Genomic DNA, 21,110 nt, shown 5'->3' with positions numbered 1-21,110 from the left:
TTTGTGAGGCCTCAAAAGGTGAAAGTCATGTGTCTGGTGCCAAATGCACAGTTGCTGAATCAGAACATCTTCCAATTTAGGTCCAAAAAGCACCTGCGTGGCTATCAAAAATTGGAAGATGTTCTGATTCAGCAACTGTGCATTTGGCACCAGACACATGACTTTCACCTTTTGAGGCCTCACAAATACCTTTGTCATGTGTCTTTAGATCTTGCTGCTTAACCTTCCTCTTTCTGGTCCAATATTCACTTTAAAAGGTAAAGGTAAAGGTTCCCTTGCTCGAAAGCCAGTCGAATCCGACTCTAGGGTTGCGGTGCTCATCTCCGTTTCAAAGCTGAAGAGCCAGCGCTGTCCGAAGACATTTCCGTGGTCATGTGGCCGGCATGACTAAACACCAAGGCGCACGGAACACTGTTACCTTCCCACTGAAGTGGTACCTATTTATCTACTTGCAATTTCTTGCTTTCGAACTGCTAGGTTGGCAGGAGCTGGAGCCAGAGATGGGAGCTCACTCCGTCATGCGGCACACTCTGGTCTCGAACTGCTGAACTACTGACCTTCCACAGCCTGCAGTTCAGCGTCTTAACCACTTGAGCCACCGCAGGTTATCTTATTGCAATATGTATTTAGGTTATGTGTACCTCAATATTGTTACCTCTGAAGAAGGCCCCAATAGCGCAGAAACGTGTCATGTCATGTGTATTAGCCCTTGTGTTTAGGCTCTACTTTTTTATGAGACTTTCATTGGGCGCTTATGTATGTTTTTAACTGTCTTTTTAATAAATACATGTATTTTTGTATATTATAAGTTTTAACTGGATTTTTAATATTGGCCCTTCATTAGACTTTCTTCTCACACCCTTTTGATTCTTGATACATAGATTATGTATCTGACTGCTACTATGCAAAGGTTTTTGAAACAGAATGGGGACCACAGATATTCAGTTTTCTATAGTTTCAGAACTCCTATAAAAGCAAATGGATTCCCAGCTTTGTAGATGATAAATACAGCCTTTTTGTTCATAGAAGAAAAAAAATCATTTTCCACGAACAAGGTGACCCTGCTATTTTTATACCAAGATAGTCATGCAAACTCAATCTTTTTCCTCATGAGATTTATTGCAAATAACATTACCAGATAGTCCAACATGCTTACTCTGCAGCACAACGCTAGTATAAATTTGATATCCAGTAAGTAAAAGAAATACACAGTTTCCCTCAAAATAGCATATTCTCGAAAGTGTCTTATCATCACATCTCAAAATCAGCCCACCCGGGCGTTATCGTCTAGAAACAAACAAAAGAATAGATCTTACTCTTCCACAAGGGCAAATCAATACAATATTTCCTTGATCCAAATAAACAGAAAAGGCTGAGAGGTGCTATGTTCAAATATCTGAATCACAATTCAAAACTCTTGATCCCCATCTGCACTTCTCGGTTTCTGAATAACAAAAATACAATTATCTGTGTGGCAGAAAAAACTACAAAGCTGTACAACATTTGCATCCACAGATCCCAGTTTTCTAAATTTTGGGATTAACCACAGTGTTGTTAACCGTGTGCAAACAACTAAGCTTATAAACAAAAAATATTTAAAATAAACATTCCATGAAGTCCATTAGTGTTACAAAATGTTTGATTTCTGTTTTAGCCCTTGAATGAAAAAATAACAGATAAGATAAAACTATATTCCACAGCTGCATTTGCAGGAAAGAAATAGATAATCAAGTTGAAAGAAAAATGCAAAATTCAAAGACTAAAAGGGGATACTTTATTAGCACAACTGAAAAAGCACAGTCTAATTAGATTAGACCTTTTATCCCTTAAAATCCTTAAAATGTCATTCATACATACCAACAGAGTGGTTGCTGTATTCATGGAAAGGAAAATCTTAATCAGACTACTGATCTTGCAAATAATTTATTAGCCTCACCTTGTCTTTGCCTAATGTGCCAAGCTGAGTCTCATTCCTGTGAGACAAGATAGGTGTGTAGCTAGAAGACTGCTCTCAAATGCATGAGTTGTGGGTTCTAGTTCAGACTATTCCACCTGTTTTGCTGCTGAGCACACTGTTGACCAAAGGAGAACTTTCCCTCCTTGTCCGCATCCCCGTGGTAGGCTACAATCCCATGGCTCCTGTTTGCCACAAACATACCTTTTGATGTTGCGCTACTGGGGAGTGGCTGGGAATGCTTTCTGTGAATGTGCAGTTGTTCTTTGTTGGTGCCCCATGCCTGCATCCCCTTTGCCTGGCAAAAGTCTCAGGTCATCCTTATGATGTGCTCTGTTTCCTCCCTTTATGTGTTGTGTGTGTGGACAGTAGAAGGCTGACATCAGGGTGGTGTGTGTGTGTGTGGACAAATCACTGTGCATCATTTGGGCTACTTCTCTCTGGTCCTTTCCACACTTGGATCTCATCCCTGGTTTTATCAGAGTTCAACTTGTGAGCCAATATCTTGCATTTATCCCTGGTTATAACAGCATCCATTTATCCCGGGACAAGTGCGGGGCGAAACCGGGGTGACCTCAATGTAATGTGGAAACAAACAATACTTCAAGATAATTACAGGGGTGAACTCCAGTGTAGTGTAGAATGTAAGTTCGGGGCCAGGGTTGAACCTAGATTTAAGGTCTAGTGAGGAATCACCCTCTGTCACAGGCGTGTCATCGACATGCTGATGCATGATTGGTGGGTGTCAGTGAGGTTATAGAGTCAAGTGCAACTGCTGTGCTCTCTCCACATCAGAGGTCTGTTATTTAACTTACGTCTCTATTACACAGCATGCATAGGATATTGACCAGCAGCGCTGTTGCATTTGGATAGGACTGTCAGTTTATTCTAAACCTCCTAGAAAACGAATCCTCTCTCTTTTCTTTCCTCCTGAAGTGCTACAGAAAATAAAAGACAGTAAAAGCTCTGCAGGAACTCTCTACAGCAAAGACATATAAACAACAGCTGAAATGCAGAAAAGTGGGGAAAGACATCTACATCTACATATTTCCTATGTTGAGGGCTACTTTAATTACCCATCTCCCAACACTAAAAGTAAAGCTTTGATAGGCATTAGTACTTTGCCTGATTTGCAGGTTTAACCCTCACAAAGTGGAAGAGAATTTCCCTCATGGACTGCTTTCACCAACCTATTACAGCATTAAAAAAAAATCTACTTTGTTCTACATACTCATAATGAAGACTTTTGAAGCGATTGGTAGAACTAATACTCCACTGATCATATGATCATCAGAAGTTGTCAAGGAGCTTACAATTCAATGGTACCCCCGACAGCAGAATCTCTCATGTGCTTTGTACTTTAGGAATTATCACTGTTTATGCTCAATCTTTTGAATAACAATTCCTTACGATGTTCTTGGATCTGTTTACTGCGATAATATGTTGTTCACCTTTACACACACATTTCACTTTTGAGGTATCATCTACTCATTCATTTTTCCTGAGGCTTTACTCCTTTGGCTGTTATTGTTCCTTACAAGGTACTGCCTCTCTCTTGCTGTGATGTTGTTCACGAATAATAAACTATCTTCCTCTAAACAGCTGAAAAGGGCAGCTGTCTCTGCTTTTCAGTTGGATAGCCTGACCACCCTGAATTCCAGGGAACAATAAATGAGTTGGCAAATACTGACCTCCATAATTATAATAGGAGAGATGCTTGGCTGTGGTAGCCAGCCAATCCCTTCCTTTTATAGGGGCCACTTTAAAATGAGATTATAACCTGATCAGCTTTCTAGGTTTTGTGACAAGAGAATCCTGATTAATCCTAGCATGCAGCTTTAATTGTGTGCTTGGAATATTTAATACTAAAAGAAACCTGATTGGCTGTGAATGATGTAATGATTCTGTTCCAGTTTCTGAAGACATTTCTAAGCAGCTAATGCTGGGCACTGCAGCTGAAGGCTAGATTTCACTTCAGCATTTGGGAAGGCTTCTATATCTCCTTATAAAATTGCTTATAAAATTGTACTCATTTTGAATACACCCAACATTTGACTAAATTAATGCACGTGCCAACTCATATTATGAATTGTATTTACTATGAATTTTATTTAGGCATTTTGGGGGGGGTGTTTAAAAGGGGAAAGTCAGAAGGAACATTTGCATTTAGATTTTTCTTCCATGTTGCTGTTACAGAGTAATCTGGGCTCCAGATGTTGTAAAAACACTCTTAATATGAAATGTTATAAACTGACACACCCACTCTCATACAGAATTTTTTAACAGAAATTTCTCATATGTAATTTTCCTACTTCACCCTGATTGTGTTTCAGAAGAGCAAATAATATGGACGCAAGTAGACAGAAGCTAAAGACGCCCAAGTGTGGCCGCCGGGTCTTGCTTGGGCCACACCCATGGCATAGTGCCTGCCAGGGCAGAGGGCTTCAGCAAGCTGGGGAGTGGGCAACCTTCCATTTTCTGCAGACAGTGACTACCAAAGAGGCAAGGTAATTAACATCTATTCATGGGGCAACTTACAGATGTGGTCCCGTGCAGGGTAGTTTCTTCGCTCCATGAACCTGGCCGGTTGGGTTCCCTCACCTCATCACATGCTCACGAGACTGCCCCCTTCAGAGTCCAGAATCCTCCTCTTTTTCCCTCCAGCTCTTCAGTGTAGCTGTCTTTAAATTGATGCCCAGTAACTGCCTACCACCTGGGAGCTATGAGATGAATCCAGGTCCATGCCATCCTCTGCAATTCCTCCAACCCAGGGGCATGCTCCCAATATCCAGTTCCAGCTCATACGATGATCCTCAGGCTAGACCTGTCTTATGGGTCTGTCAACACCCACCCGTCTCTCTACCAGCACCCATACTTCTCGAGATGGCTCCCCGCATATGCCAGTGCCACACCAAAACTAGTTAAATATGACTTTACAATATGGGTTCAGCAAAGCTTGTCAACAGAATTGTATCTAGTAGAGATCAGGCACAATCCAAAGCATGTTTAAGGGTCTAAGTTGCCATTTAAATCAACAAAAAAAGTTAAGCAACTAATCTGGGATCCTAACAGACCAATATAAACATTTAAAATGTGCAGTGTGAAGGGAACAACAAAAAGAATCAGGAAGTCTGAAATGACACTTGAAGTAAATTCAGTTATAGTTAACAATATGTGGTTTAGAGTAACAATAAAATAATAGCAAGTACGCATAGGAGAAGGCAAAATTCAAGGACTAAGTTGTTAATGTACTGAGCAGACAGGTACAACTCAGAGGTTTAAGGTCAGCATCACCCACTAAAATATTTTGACTCTCTCATCCCCTAGCAATATGACAAACTACTTAGAAGAAAATATTGTGTAACACTACTTTCATTCTCACTGGGAGTTACACCCCCCCCCCTAACCTGTCAATCTAAGGAATGACTCTGAAGTCAAAACACACACTGCTGCATGTGTTCCATAATTAGCCAATATTACTGAATTTACAAATGAAAAGGGAGTGGGTGGTATACACGCAGAAGCAAAAAAACACCAACTTCACGTTCTTAGCGTGTTGTGTAATGCACTGTGGAATTAGTACATTAGCCAGGGCTCATCAGCAATAATAGCCTCAATCTGCAAGGAAGACTGCAGTGGTTTGGTGGTATTTCTTGGTGGTTCTGGGGTATTTCTTCTTCCTATGCTTTCTCTTTGCTCTGCTCCATTTTATATTGGCCCTGAGTGCTTCTCTGGCCCTTCCTGATATTTCACAAGGCTTCCTGTTTTTACTGCTGCACTATAGAGTCTGTTACCTGGGAAAGGATTCAGCATTTGTCACACTGTCACCATTCCTTATTCACTTTTGCCTTCTATGTCTTGAGTAGTGCTCATTTCTACAATTCACTAAACTGTATTGCATGAAGTAGCGCTGAGATCTTCCTACAATTAATTTTATTTATTATAATCAGTCAAAGGTACTGCTCCTTCAACCTGATGCAATGCCCTACACAGTATTGGAAGGATCAGGAAGGTACTGTCCCACTACAACCAGCGTAACGTTTTGCCATCACTCTTAATGACCCTTTGTCTATAAAGCATTATTTATTTTTAGGACAATGTGAAGTAAAATGGACAACTCTATCCAACTTGTAGACAGGAAGATTCCGCTTTAGCTGAATCAGTAGAACATAAAATCCATGAATATTACATTTAAAAAAAAAACTACAGATTTTCTGGGTCCAAAATTAACAACACTGAGAACTTCATTGCTTATTATTTTCTGTTTTAAATGCTTCTCAGTTTTGCCAGTTTTTACCATTTTTCTAAATATTCCTTACCCTCCATCTTTTTCAAATTTTCTGTGAAGGGAAACAAGGAGGACTTCCAAAAGACCACTTGTCCAAGAAGTACCCTGAGGTTTAAAAAGCAATATGGAAACAGGGCAGGAGATGTAAAGAGGGAGAGTAGATCTAATAAACCGAGAATTAGGTAGAAATAGGCGGCCGTTAACACACAATGTTTGCGTACGTGTTAACCTTCACATCAGAACTGCAGCCAATTCTATTATCCTATGACTGGAGATAAAATATTTCTTTATGCAAAAAGCTAATAAACAAAGCCACTGCTTCTTGGGACGGAAGGACAGGAAAAAATGTACTCACTTATTAAAAAGGTTCAGTCCAATCCTATAGTGGCGCTTCCTGATGATGTCATTACTGAAGGCAGGAGAATCCCAGCTATTTCGAGTCTCTTTGTGGTATGTTTGCTTGCTCAATGTTTGTTCCCTTAGGCTATCTCGAGAAGAAGATTCTGAGCTGCAGTTTATTGTGTCATTGGAATTGGAAGTGCTATTAATGCTGTCATTGTCACCATCAGAGTAATCAGACTCAGATTTGCTTTGCCTGTTTGCTGTGCCATTAATAGCTAAGTGGCTATCAATGGGCCTTGGCCTATGTCTAGTTTCCTGCTCCTCTCGTGATATTATCTTGGTAGGGATACCATGCGAGATGTGTTTTGGACTACCTTGCTGACTAGTAATTCCTCTGTCATATGCATTCTGTCTCTTTAATGATCCCCTTTCTGAACGATCACTTAAGTCCACTGAACTGTCACTTGGTGGTTCTATAGTTAATAAAGGCAGATGATCCATTCTCATCCTTTGCTCCTGGGATTCTAGTGAAGGGGTACTCCTGCAGCTTGTGTCAGTGTCTATCTTATGATCTTTGTGCGTCATAGACCAGTACTCTTGAGATGGATTTATTGACCGAAGTCTCAGGTCAGATTCTGTGCTAGATGGCCTATCTACAGATTGGGAAAGGGGCAGTGGTGGGGATAGTTCTTCTTCATCAATGTATAACGTAACATCACTGTATGATGCAGTCATTTCATCAAGTTTTCTATGATCAACATTATGGCTTGTTGGTTTAACTTGACAACTGTCCCTCTCTATTTCACGACTTCTGACTTGATCAGGTATTTGTACCTCATCAGAATGTAGGCTACGACAGTTCAGGGCATCATCAATTGACTCCGCAAGAGATTTCACTTGTCTTGAAAAAGCATCCTCCAATTCCGTTATGGCATCAGCAAAGTCAGTAGATGCTGCCGGAGATTTCATGGTAGCTGATTCACCAAGGTCACTACATTCAGATTGGACAAGAGCTCCTAACTTCGACCCATCATTTGTAAGAGAAACTTGTTTCCCCTCAAAATAGGAACTGTGGACTTTCTCAGGTCCTTCAAACGAAAACTGCATTCTCATATTGGACAGCACGATGCGTCTTGACATACGATTTTCAGACATAGAACTTCTTAGCCGCTCAAAGTTTTTGTTCATCTGATACTGGCGAAAAGCAGTCTGTATAGTACGAGCAGCATGTCTAGTTATGAGACGGCCTCCATATTTCCGTTCTAGCATTTCAACCTAAAAAGAAAACATAAATATTTTATCACACTCATGCTGTAAGATTATATGTTGCAGCTGTAGAATACAGAGACCACAACTTCATGATTCTCTCACTAAAATCTGTATGTTAGAAACTGAAGATCTAGAAAGGTTTCTGAAAGAGTGAGTGAGAAAGAGAGTGAGATTCAATATATACAGGATCATCACAATGGTAAATTACCTGTACAGCTGCACATAAAGTTATTCATCAAGATCTCTTTTACAACTGTCACATATAAACTTAATTAACAAGGGGAAAGGAGTATGACCCATATCTCTGTGAAAATTATTTCCAGATAGAGGGCAGCAATTTAATTAGACATACTGAAGAACCTAATAGGATTTTTGACTGTGATGAAATCTGGAAGTATTAATCAATGATCTAGTAAGTGTAGTAAAACAAACTCTTCCTTAAATTTTCTACAAAATGCAGTTAACTCACCCATATTAAAATTCTGTAATTTAATAAAAAGAAGCTAACATAACTGAAAACATTTTAGATGTACTGTAAAATTTCAAAGTATTAACTTTCCAAGGACATTGTTTCTTAGATTCACTTAGGCTGAAGACATTTTGACGCTTACTGAACTAATTATAAAAAGTTTTTACATCTTGGATTTCTTAGTTTGGATTACATTTAAGGTAACCATTCACTACTAGTTTTTCCAATTATATATGCCACAGATATAATCAATTTTTAACAAAGCAACAAATTGCACTTTTGAAATCTTATTGAATCCTTTTCCTTCCAGATTTTTTTCAACAGTTAAGAACAACTTTGATGAAGACACTTCCCATTCAAACTTTCTCCTTTGGGGTTTTCTTCTGTGAAGAGTCTTTGAGAGATGCTCCAAGGAGGGTTTAGGCAAGTGTTAACGCAACCATACCAACTCATATTATTTCTATTATTTCCATCAGAATTTGATGTACATTTCTGGGTTACATTTATCTTACATCCTACAAATTAATTTCCTCACTGCAGTAGTCTTCTTTAAAAGGAGCTAACAACAATAATGGAAAGAAGTTACTGAAATCAGAACAAAGAGTAAAGTTGAAATCCTCTCATGTAAGAACACCGTAAGATTATCTGATAGATGCCTATCATAACAAGTGCAATAAAGTTTATTTAGGAATACTTCCAAAAGCTTCCTTTCCAGAGTTTCTCCTTGGATTCTGGAGCTTCACATTACCTGTTCTTACTTGCAAAGTAAAATTAATGCCTAAAGAATTCTCTATAGTTTCATTTTTTTCCTTCCAAATTTGATACAGAGCACTATGCATGAGTAGGTTCTTGCAATTTTAATTTCACTCCATTTTGTGTACCTGATACACATATGTACCTTGACAAAAAATCTAGATGTGCTCATACATATCTTTGTACCAAGATTACGCTGATCTCTATGTGTAAAGTACTGTCAAGTCACAGCCAATTTATGGCAATCCCAAACGGTTTTCAGGACAAGAGACTAACAGAGGTGGTTTGCCATTGCCTTCCTCCGCATAGGGCCCTGGAATGCATTGGTAGTCTCCTATCCAAATACTAACCAGGGCTGACTCAGCTTAGCTTCTGAGCAGAGTTCACTCTAAGCTGTGCTGGGGGCACCGGTGCACAACATTTCAGAGGCCAGCTCAGGGACTTTAGCTTCTGCTCAGACTAAAGCATTTCCCCCTCCATTGGAAAAAATGGAGAGTGTGGGCACCTCCTCCTGGGGCCCATAGAATTGGACCCCCTGGTTTAATCTTTTTGAAACTTGGGGAGGTTTTTGAGGAGAGGCACCAGCAGCTATGCTGCAAAATTGGTTCATCTACTTAAAAAAAACCCAGCTCCCCCAGAGCCCCAGATACCCTTAGATCAATTCTCCATTATAGTCTATGGGGTCCATTGACTATAATGATCTCCATAGGCTACAATGGAGCCAGAAGAAATAGACGCTTTTTGCCCCCCGTTATGCTTTTCAGTATGATTCGTAGGCTGCCTTGAGTCACAGGGAAAAGTGGGATATAAATATTTGAATAAATAAATAGTTTGGGAAGGTTGATAACATTTAAGCAACTTCCTGTTTGTTAGGTTAGGCAGGGTTCTGACAGTGATTGTTCCACCTCTGAGATCTTTACAGGGTTATGGAAATAATCTAAAAAAACTAATTTATGCGATAGGCAGATGCAGACTCACTCACAACTTTAATGCTGTTAGCTTTTTTTCACTCACAAGGTAGACTTTTTGCTCACAACACTGTGGAGCTTAGAGGGAACATTGCTTACGAGATCTAACAAGTACGAGATCTGACAAGCCTGGGCCATCCAGGTCAGGGCTACACTTATCTAGTGTTGTATAAATAAGCATGTAAAAATCAATATTTGGGATAAAAGGCTGGTTTCATTCTTCTCTTGTTGACATGAAACAGTTTTCATAGGAAAGAAAGTATCAGCTAGTTGCGACCTAATGTGTGAGGTGCTCCAAGAGCCCATTTTACCCCCAATACACTTTAACATTTAAGTTAAACCTTTGGCCGAGATCATCAGGTACTTCAGTATGGGTTGTCACCAATATGTGAATGACACTCAGCTCTACATATCATTATCTCAGACACCAGAAGCAGCTTTAAAGGTCCAATGGTCAAGGGGCTGAGAGTAAGCAAAATGAAGCTTAATCCAGACATGACTAAGGTGATACTGGTTAGAAAGTAGTCCAATGCTACATCATTTGCACTGGTTGTTGTTGTTCAGTCGCACAGTCGAGTCCGACTCTTCGCGACTCATGGACCAGATCACGCCAGGCTACCTGCTTCTAATTCAAAGTGCTGGTTTCAACATTTAAAGCCCTTCACAGCCTAATGCCCTCATGCTTATTGACCCATGTCTCCTGGTACACTCTCACATGCCAGTTAAGTCCCTCAGACAGCCTTCTCCTTGTGATGGCCACTTTGAAGATTGTCTATATGACAACAGCACAGGTAGACTTTCTCTGTGGCAAATCCAGTAATCTGGAATGGACTACAAGAGTGGGTGCAGAGGGCACTTTCCCTGGCTGTATTTAGAAAGCCCTGCAAGACAGTCCTAGTTCAGATATCATTTGGTGGAAGGTAAACTATTTTGGCAGAATTGGTTATGTTTTTAATTTTGTTAATGGACCCTTTATGTTTCTGGGTTCCTGAATTTTCATGTTGCGTTTTTAAATCTGGTTTAATTCTGGATGATCACCAAGCATTCAATTCTGGCATAGTTCACATGTAACAAGCCTGGGAGGAGCATAAGGCTGACTTTTGCCTACCCTGCTCCCCAAACTCCTTCCCTCGCATACAGCAAAATAATGACTTCCTTCTACTTCTATGGCAAACTACAGTTTTCCATTTGAGCCAGAAAAGTATGGTTGGTGCCTGCAGACCCCGATTCCACATATTGGTTAAACTCAATTTTACAGGAAAAGTGCAAATCATAATTTGCCAGTTTGAATGTAATGGAAATCTATTACAGAAACTTCAGTTGGTCCAAAAATGCAACAGCTACTGTCCTTATAAGTACTGGATAGTGTGATCATATTAAGACAGTATTGTATCATCATCAAGAAGAATGTTTTCATATCCCGCTTTTCTCTACTCTACGGAGCTTACAATCGTCATCCCTTCCTTCCCCCACATCAAGCACCTTGAGAAATAGGTGGGGCTGAGAGGGTTCTGAGAGAATTGTGACTGGCCCAAGGCCACCCAGCAGGCTTCATGTGGAGGATTGAGAAATCAAACCCGGTTCTCCAGATTAGAGGCTGCCACTCTTAGCCACTATACCATGCTGGCTCTCAAATACACCAGCTTCCGGTCTGTTACTGGATTCAATATAAGGTGCTGTTTTTGACCTTTAAAACACTAAATGTCTTATGCCTAGAGGACCTGAAGAATCATCTTCATCAGTATCAAACAACTTGCAACTTGACTTGAAGTCAGCCCAGAGGAACTTCCCCTTAGCAGAGATCCAGCAGGTGGGAACCTGAAGGATGGCTTTTTCCAATGCTCTATCACCAGACCTTGGTATTCTCCCCATCGGGAGGTAAGAATTATTGCTTTCCTAAAGGACTCCAAGAAAGATAGGAAATACGTCTTTTCTGGAGTGACTTTGGCCTGTATCAATAAGAAACAGTGTGGCGGGGGAGTGGGGGAGGTAGCAGTATTAGAAAACTGGGTTTTATTGTTTTTTATTACATTTTTACTGATTTTATTTACTTTTTGTTGTATTCATTCTGGTGTAAATCATCTTGGAGACTTTTTTAGTAGACAGGTAGACACTAGCTAACTATGGTTTACTGTGAAAGAACTAATTACCTTGTTATGTGCAAGGGGTGGGGGGAGGAGAAGAGCTTAGGCAAGCAAGCTTGAAATAACTTCAAAATATGTTCATGTAGCAGCAAACAATACCATTTTATTTTCAAGAACATGCAGAAATGAACTAGCAGTATGTAATGGTTAGATCACTGAGACAATCACTTAGGCCCTTGCTTGGTGGGGCTTGTGCTTGACAGGTGATTGACAGGTGAAACTAATCACCAGAAGAACAGGTAAGCTGAAAGACTCCCTAAGGTGCAGGCCTCATGCTAAGGCTGAGTCAATGTGGCTCTTTTGGTTGACGGTAACTGTGAATGTGTCTCTTTACAAGCTGCAGAGTGAGTACCACTGTGTTAGAGTGTTGGATTAGATCTGGAAGACCCAGCTTCAAACCCCTCTCTGACATGGTGGCCTTGAGCTGGTCATGCTTTCTCAGACTAACCTATCTTACGCAGTTGTTGTGAGGATAAAACAGCAGAGGGGAGAACATTGTAACCCACTTTGGGATGTTTTCTGCAGTGTCGGGTTTCCCCCCGCCTGCTCTTCTATTCATCTGCTGTTTTCCCGCATTTCTGCAGATGATTTCACCCTCCCAGGAGCAAACACGCAGTTTGCCCCCTCTTGCGGCAAGCATAGGAATTTGTGGAAACAGAGAAGTCTGATGTTGTGGAGGAATAGGGAACAAACTGCGTTTTTGTGTCTGGGACTGCGGAAACATCTGCGGAAACAAGAGAAAGCAGTGGAGGAAAAGGGAAACTTGACACTGCGGAAAACGTCTGGGTCCCCACTGTGGAGAACAATGGGGTACAAATGAAGTAAATAAATAAATAAAAATATCTCTTAACATGAGTATTAGCTGCTTGTTCAACCAAAGTTAAGGACCAAGAGGTAACACACAAACTTGAATAATATGTGGACATGCCAAATTATGAGACAAACTTAGAATCTCACAAATATGTTATTTATGAATAATCTGTACATTTCTTTTTATGACACAATTTAGCATGGTTCATAAGTAAAAGAGAATTCAAATACCTGCTTATCCTGCAAGTCAGAAGAGAGTTCATAGCTCTCTGAAAGTGACCTTGACCTTTTAATAGCTTCTTCTTCTGCTTGTTTCCTCAGTATGGACGTTGAATGCTGAAGCTTGGGTCTCCTAGGCCTTTGCTGCCCAGGAGACACAGAATACAGCCCGTAGGGAGAATGGTCGTAATGGTCTGGACTTATCGCTGAACTGTGAGTTATAGTTCCTTGACGATAAGCAGATGAGCTATCCAATGATGTGCCAGTTTCACTTCCAGGAGCTTCACCTTCAACACTAAACAGAGTGGAGAAAGAAAAAGTGATACATTAAGTATACATGGAAAGATTTCAGGAGTTTATTATTAGTCCAGCGCTATATACAGTCAATGTACACACAATAAATACACATAGGTCCAATGCATCCAGAAGTTATGATTTTTAAATATTCTCTTGTAGTCATTTATTTGGACATCTATAACTGTGTAGCACTATTTAATGCCAATCTAAATATTTTTCAGTTGAAGTTGCGCCTACACCATTACAGCACAATGTAGCAAAGGAACAAGGATTTCCAGCATTATTTAAACACACGTGGCAAACTTAAACAGCAGCTTGAATGATTCATATTATCGTCCACATGAATCTGAGTGAAAATATTGATATAGTTTACAAAACGGAATGTGTTAACATTATTTTAAACAAAAACAGAAGTTTTACCAAAGTACAATCAATGGTTCTTGTCTTAACTTGTAAAATTAAATACAAGGGTTTTTTACATTTTGACCTGTTCTTCCTGTAAAACTACCTGAGCTATGTTTTCAGACTGGTGGAGATTCTAATGGGAATGCTCATTCAAAAGTACTTCAGCTATGAAGATACCCTAATTTGTACACACTAACACTAGTCATATAATTGGTGATAGTGCTGATCAGCTGTGTGCGGGAAGAAGCAGTGGGGGATCCAGGCCTTGGCACCTCTCTCCAGACAAGGTGAATCAGCTGCCACTGGCTATGCATAGATGGATGGGGTCAGTAGCCATGCATGCATTCCCTATTTGCACATAACCTTATCCAACAAGGAACAGATGCACACATATACCTTCAAATTGGATTAGAGCATAACACCCTGCCCCCCATTTTAATACTACTACTGATGTATATAATTGGGCAGAAACAAGTTCTGACAAAGTGACTCCATGTCTAAAAAGATTTACATTTTTAACAGGGAATCACATACGTCCACACTACTAGGTAATTTTATAGTTTACACATACACACAGAAGTGACTCAAATGCCAAATTCCATTTTGTCCAATAACCAGCCAATGTAAACATCACACGGAACATCGACAGCAACTTTGACAATTCCTTCATTTGCTGTGTTCTTGTTTTCCCTACCTTTTCCCTTCAGCTATACTAGGACCCTTAGCAACCCCCAAGTCCCCCCCCAAAAAAACCCACTTTCTCATCTAGGTTTATTTTTTTCATGATTCATATACATTGTATCTGAACATAAATGACTCCCTGCTGCTGAAATGAAAAATGTTTCCCCCTGTTAGACAAACACAGCAGCAGTCCTTCAACAGTTCAGAGTACAAAACAATTTCTGAAGGGCAGTCTCCTGTGGATTCCATTGCAAGGGCAGATCAAGAGGAGTACTGTCAAAACTCCTTTGACTTTCTATAGGTGAAGAAAAATATCGAGTTCTTAAAACTGCCAACAGTTATAATTAAAACCCATTTCTATTTTGAACTCTCTCAAAATGTGACTGGTTCCAAAGAAGGATTTCTACTTAAAAGGAAATTGACAAGAAATTGAAAACATTTCACTTAAAGTTACAGGTGCACTTAAGCCTCAGGGTTATATCTCCCAGTGTTTTGAACTTGTGAAGCTATTTATTCTAAACAGTCCTCTTTACTGGAAAGCAATCCTTTGAACAGCTCTCCTATTGACCTGTTAGGAATTTTCTGCAAAGTAAAACCTCTAATGGATGGCTGATATACCAGTCTGCACTGTTTTGTGAATGCCTAATGAAAATCTATATGTTAATTCTCACAGAAAACCACTAACTTTGCTTTATAGTCCTTGATTGACATGTGCAAACCCAAAGTAATGCCTTTGATATCCTCCTTGTCTGGCAATGTATTTCTTCCACTCCTCAATCCTCCAACTTATAAAACATCTAATCATCTTTTACAATTATGATTATCACACTGACATTTTAATAAAGCCATACATCTTGTTTATAACTTTCATGTCATCAATAAATTAAAGGACTGATTTTAAAGTACACAGGATATTTTTCTCTCTATCTACTAATATAAAATGTAGAAAACAGAAAAAGAAAGATTTTTGGTATGACTGATGTCACTTTGCTCATGAAGCAACTCCCTGCCATTACAAGCCTAACTTTTGAAGTATAACCTTTGAAGCATCTGGGAAATAATTATCTTTTACAACATACAGAATACATTTGAGAGAGGGTTTTTTTTTCATTTTAAGAAAGCAAAATCTGTAATATATACATATCTTATCCCTGTCACAAAAAGTGACATAAAACACATTAACCCTTTCAAAAACTTCATTCAGTGAAATAGTAATTTTTAATAAATGTGATTGGTTGTAGTTTATGAAACACATAAGCATATTTTTCACAGTTTTATATGTAACAGTTATATGGCAGAGATAGTCTACTGCTGCGGTAACTATGCAAACACTGCAGCTTCATTTCTCTCTACCCACATTCCAGCTAACGCCCAGAGAAGGAAGCACTTTTTGCCAGATCTCTTTAGAGATGAATGAAGAGAGCACCCAGCTACAGTATGGAATATAGTGTAAAGAGAATGCTAAATGAATTCATGCTTCTTATTTGGAGTAAGATTTTTAAAAGACTACATTAATTCTAAATTAGTACCTGAGTCTCCAGTAAAAATAAATAAATGAAAGGAATCCATACTAATTCATATCACAAGCCCATACTCTGAAGCTTGCTTTTTTTTGGTCGTCAAATCACAGCTGACTTATGGCAACCCTGTGAGGTTTTCAAGGCAAAAGATGTTCAGAGGTGATTGCCGGCCTCTGCATTGGTGCCCTGATATTCTTTGGGGTCTCCCATCCAAATATTAACCAGGGCTGACTCTGCTTAGCTTCTGAGATTGAGCTATCCAGGGCAGGGTAGAAAGAGCTTTTTTTGGGGGGGGGGGGCGTTCAAGGTAGTAAGTATTACCTATGAAGAGCTTTGAAGGTGATACATATTACCTTGAACTGACCCCCAAAACTAATTGGTAACCAATGAAACAACTGCAGAATACATGTAATATGCATATTCTACTTATTTTTCAATAATACTCAAGCTGTGAAATTCTGTACCAGTTTGAGTTTCTGGGCTGTCTTTGAGGGCAGACCCAAAGTAACCAGAATTGCAAACCATTTAAGTTTAGGCTAACTATTTAAGTTAGGCTAAACTGGGCTAGCCTGGGCTATCCACGTCAGGTCCCCTGAAGCTACAGATGCACCAATCTTCCTTTCCCCCCATTTGTTTCCATGCTATGTTGTAAGCCTTTCATTCCACACAATGCATGTGTTCCTTTTATACTATTGATATGCAATTGACACATCATTCAAAAAATGCAGAAACAGTAAAATGGCACAGAAATAAAGTCTCAGTTTTGAGTCACAGAGAAAAATCAAAATCAGAACAGGCTTCCTTCAGTGGAACCATCTGATAGTCCTATGAGCAGAACACACATACTGACTTGAAAAATGGATTGTTGTTTTCCATACTGCCGCCTTCAGATGTAATGCTGATAAAGTATGCATGTATTCATCCTATATCAAGTAGCAATAATCCAGTATGCACTTTAGAAGCAGTTGCTCATTCTTCAAGAGAATCACTATGAATTAATTCTAAACACATACCTAGAATCAGCCACCACTGTTAAAAGTGGATTCTACTTTCAAATAAGTATATTTAGCATCACCTTCTGAAGAAGCAAGGGGGAAGCACATAGGATAAAGGAAGTGGTAAGGGCCCTGAACTGGATAGCTCAGACTAGCCCAATCTTGAAAGATCTGGAAAGCTAAGCATAGGAATGGCCCTGGTCACTATTTGGATGGGAGACCACCAAGGAAGTCCAGGGTCCCAAGCAGAGGCAGGCAATCGCAGACCACCTCCTGAGTGTCTCTTGCCTTGAAAACCTTTAAGGGTTACTGTAAGTCAGCTGCGACTTGACAGCAAAACAAACAAAAAACTACTAAGGAGTGCTGGTACAGCATAAGATTGGTAACAAAATCAGAGATATTTTACAGAAATTCCACACACACATGTTTAAGAGTGAAAATACTTAGAGCATTTCTGCTTCTTGCTATAAAGCAACCCAAATTTCTTTTTTCTTTCAGTTCACGTTGGTATGTAGATAAAAGCAGAAATGCTTGAAAACATTTTTTTTCAAGTATGTTCTTAAATACAAAGACAAACCAGTTCAAAAGGCTTTCCTTCCCAAACTCTTCATCCTTTTCAACAAATACCCATCTAGAATTTCCTTTTAAAATGAAATACCCCAACTGCAGCAGCACACATGCAAGCAAGATCACCTGGTTGCCTCATCAGAGTCAGCTAACTCAAGGCGGATGTTGAGTTCCAACAGCAGCAGAGAAACAGAGAGATAATTGCTGTTTCGATCAAACAGAAACCACCAATATGCAAACAGCAGTTTGATTTACAATAATACACATCTGATGGTCTAACTAATGGACGCATATTGTATATCTAGGTTACTAAAGAATCCAGCTACCCATTTTACATGAAATAAAGAGGTTTAATTATTCCCTCTTAAAATGGTTTACTATTTAATTTTATGATTAAATGGGTCTATAGAAAATTGTAGAACAAGACAAGATGGTGTGTTCATAGCATTCATAGCATGAACTTCTTTCCTATATCACTAGCAGCCCAATTCAAAAGCTTATATGGACTTATAGAAGGCTGTAATCATGCTTAGGATTGCGTTATTGGAGCTATGGATTTCATTGTGTAACTTCAGCTAAGCTGTTTCCTTATTGGACTCAAAAGAACAACAAGTACCCATACAACCAATAATTTTAAAATCTAGAGGAGCATTTCTTTAAACATTTAAACATTTCTGTCTGAGCCTCATTCATATTTACTAGACAGCTGTACTCTCTGTAAAAATCTCCCTAAGAACTGTTTAGGTTTAAAAACATAAAAATACAACCAAACCTAAGGGGGGAAAACACCTATACAAATCAAGAATAAAATTAACAAAACAGCACATCAGCCTAAGAGCAATTGAATGAACACAGTCTTGCCAAGGGACCCAATATTTATGTATCATAGCCCTCCTGCCCAAGCATGCTTATTTAGTCATAAGAATTCAGAGAGGGGGGGAGAGAGAGAGTGAGAGCGCCAACAGAAGAGCAGCCTTGCTAGATAAACCCAAAGGGTTCATCCATCACCCTGCTTCCTACAATATACTTTCTGAGACTGAATGACCAGAACTATTGATTACACTACAAATTACATAAATGCATTATTATAATGGCTGTTTTATCTACAATTCCTTACTTATTTTTTTTTGCCTTTTTAACACCATCAAAAGTAATCTTAGAGTTGTGGTAGGATAAATACTGTGCCGTTCTTCCAAAAGGGTACCCCAAACAGCATACATTATTCTGTTCCCCTCCAATGTATTCTCACAACTTTGTGAGGTAAGTTAGGTTGAGAGTGTTTGACTAGCCCAAGATTACCTGGAAGGCTCTCGTGGCAGAATGAGGATTCAAACCTGGATATCTCAGATTCCAGTTGATCACTAACCATTACTCGACATAACGTCTCCCATAAATGTATATATGAAATTAGGATTTTATTGATTTATTTATTTAACCTCCTATGCATTTGACATTTTGTTGGCCATTCAACAGCAACAAGGAAGGAAACATTCAATGCCTTCTTGAATATATACATTTCATTTACAGTGGAAAGCACAATGCAGTGGGACACTGAAAAAGGCCCTGTTCCCTAACATTTATGGAATGCTGCCATAAAAGAAGGAACACATAGCAAAGCCTTTCCATCACATCAAAGTACATAAGGAGATAATATAATACAGTAGGAGACATTTCATAACAAACACGGGATTTGAGCCATACTTGAGCCATTTCTTGTTTGAAGTCAAAATATGCTCTTTTGCCCTTGCCCAGCAGTTCATGAAATTTTGGCAGCACTTTTAACATGAAAGAACTCTGAGGTATAAAATAAATATTTAAAAATAACTTGGAGGGGACTTGGACTGAATTTTTGTTGTACCAGCACAGTTTAAACAAGCAGAAATCTAAACCAATGCCACACAACATTCCCCATGTAGTTCTAATACTTTTGGAGAGACTTTTCACTGTATGGGTTGGAGTTAACACCTTCCCTTTTCAGAAGCTGGAGCCTCTTTGGTTCATACAGTGGAGGGGGTCTGCGAATTCCACGGATTTCCTGCCTCCAAATGCAGTTCCCAACAATCCTAAAAGTCACCTGATTCTCAGGAGCAGGATTTAGGATAACACAAATTACTGTAGATATGGGGTAGGACAATAACAGTTAAGACTCATTCTTCAAGTTCCACTCATGGTTTGTGAGATCCAAACCATGGTAGTCTGCAAGACTGTAGTGAAGTTGCTGCAGATCCCAACTGTAATACCTGCTTCTTTCACACTCAAGATGTCTATTGTGCTGGTATACAGAAGTCTATTGTGGTGGCATAAAGCCTTTCCAAATGTTTAGGAACTTGTGCATTGCACCAACCTGCTTAACACCTTTTGCACTGAAAGCAGAGTTATGTTGCCCCATGCGGACTGGAACAGGGAATCATCAGGGATGATGTCATAAAGCTCATAATGCATCTCTATAAACAAACATCACATTTGGAATTGTGATATAACATTCCAAGATGCAAATCATAGAACACATAGATTCTAAAGATAAAAGGACGCCAGAAAGAGGGGATGGTTTCTACCCACTGTGGACCCCATTTAACCTCCTGTGCCAGAGGTGTCGAACTCATTTTGTTGGGCCAGGCCATGTGTGCCATAAAACATAATGCCAGGTACCAAAGATATAAACTGTATAAAGGACAGTAGCTGGTAAGCTCTGAGTTGTTGTATCCTCACTGCAAGGCCCCGTGGGCAGGGTGTGTGTGTGCAAAGGAAAATCCATATGGGTGGACTGAAGAGCTGGCAGTGCAGTACTGGGCAGACGCTCCCACACTGCTTGACTCCTGCAGACAAGGTTGTTCCATCATGCTGAAGCCACAATTGGAGGGGCTCTGCCCACTCCTCCCTAGCAGTCTCCTGTTCTCTCCCTTGCACTGGTTGCTCACAGGCCGCATAAGAGCTGGACAGGCTGGTTCCATCCCTCAGGCCTTGTGTTTGACACCCCTGTCCTATGCTCTTCCTGAGTGTCAGGTGACCCTTCAGGAACAAACTTTCAGAGATCTCAATAGCCTGCGGCTGGAAGCAGACAAAGGCATGCCCTGCAATACTAGTTGATCTCGTTGGATAAGATCCACCATAGATGTATGTACAAAACACTAATACCTCAAATACTGAATTTAAACCAACCAAATAATTAAAGACCATTTAAATCAACATGCAGAGAGATATAATGTTAAAACTAGTAAGTGTTAAAATAAACTATTGAGGTTTTCCTCAGTGAGTCAACTGACCCACAAACACAGTATAAAACAGGTGGCTGCAGATCTGAAGGTAGCAGCTAAAGGTACATCCAACTATAATAGCTTGCCTAATCCCTTGACAGATACTAAGAATAGCCATATTTCCTTATCTGGCAAGAGAGCAAAGAAGAAGCATCAACCCACCAATTGACTAGTC

The 21,110-nt window shown here is 39.6% G+C and overlaps 1 protein-coding gene across 1 annotated transcript in view; it reads right to left on the bottom strand.

Moving 5' to 3' along the window:
* IQSEC1 (IQ motif and Sec7 domain 1) overlaps window positions 1-13,504 on the bottom strand; it is a 74,369-nt gene extending 60,865 nt beyond the window's left edge. The window contains exons 1-2 of the mRNA XM_015407440.1: window positions 13,229-13,504; window positions 6,598-7,859 (exon numbers count right to left, since the gene is read on the bottom strand). Coding sequence (XP_015262926.1) covers window positions 6,598-7,853 — 1,256 coding nt within the window. The 5' untranslated portion in view covers window positions 7,854-7,859; window positions 13,229-13,504. The remainder of the gene's footprint in view (window positions 1-6,597; window positions 7,860-13,228) is intronic.
* Between the last annotated feature and the right edge of the window lie 7,606 nt (window positions 13,505-21,110).

The sequence above is a fragment of the Gekko japonicus genome, unplaced genomic scaffold, assembly GCF_001447785.1.
Source record: "Gekko japonicus isolate JY-2015 unplaced genomic scaffold, Gekko_japonicus_V1.1 scaffold408, whole genome shotgun sequence".
Classification (NCBI taxonomy): domain Eukaryota; kingdom Metazoa; phylum Chordata; class Lepidosauria; order Squamata; family Gekkonidae; genus Gekko; species Gekko japonicus.
Note: the sequence above shows the minus strand (reverse complement) of the source record. Positions and strands in the feature narration are given on the sequence as shown.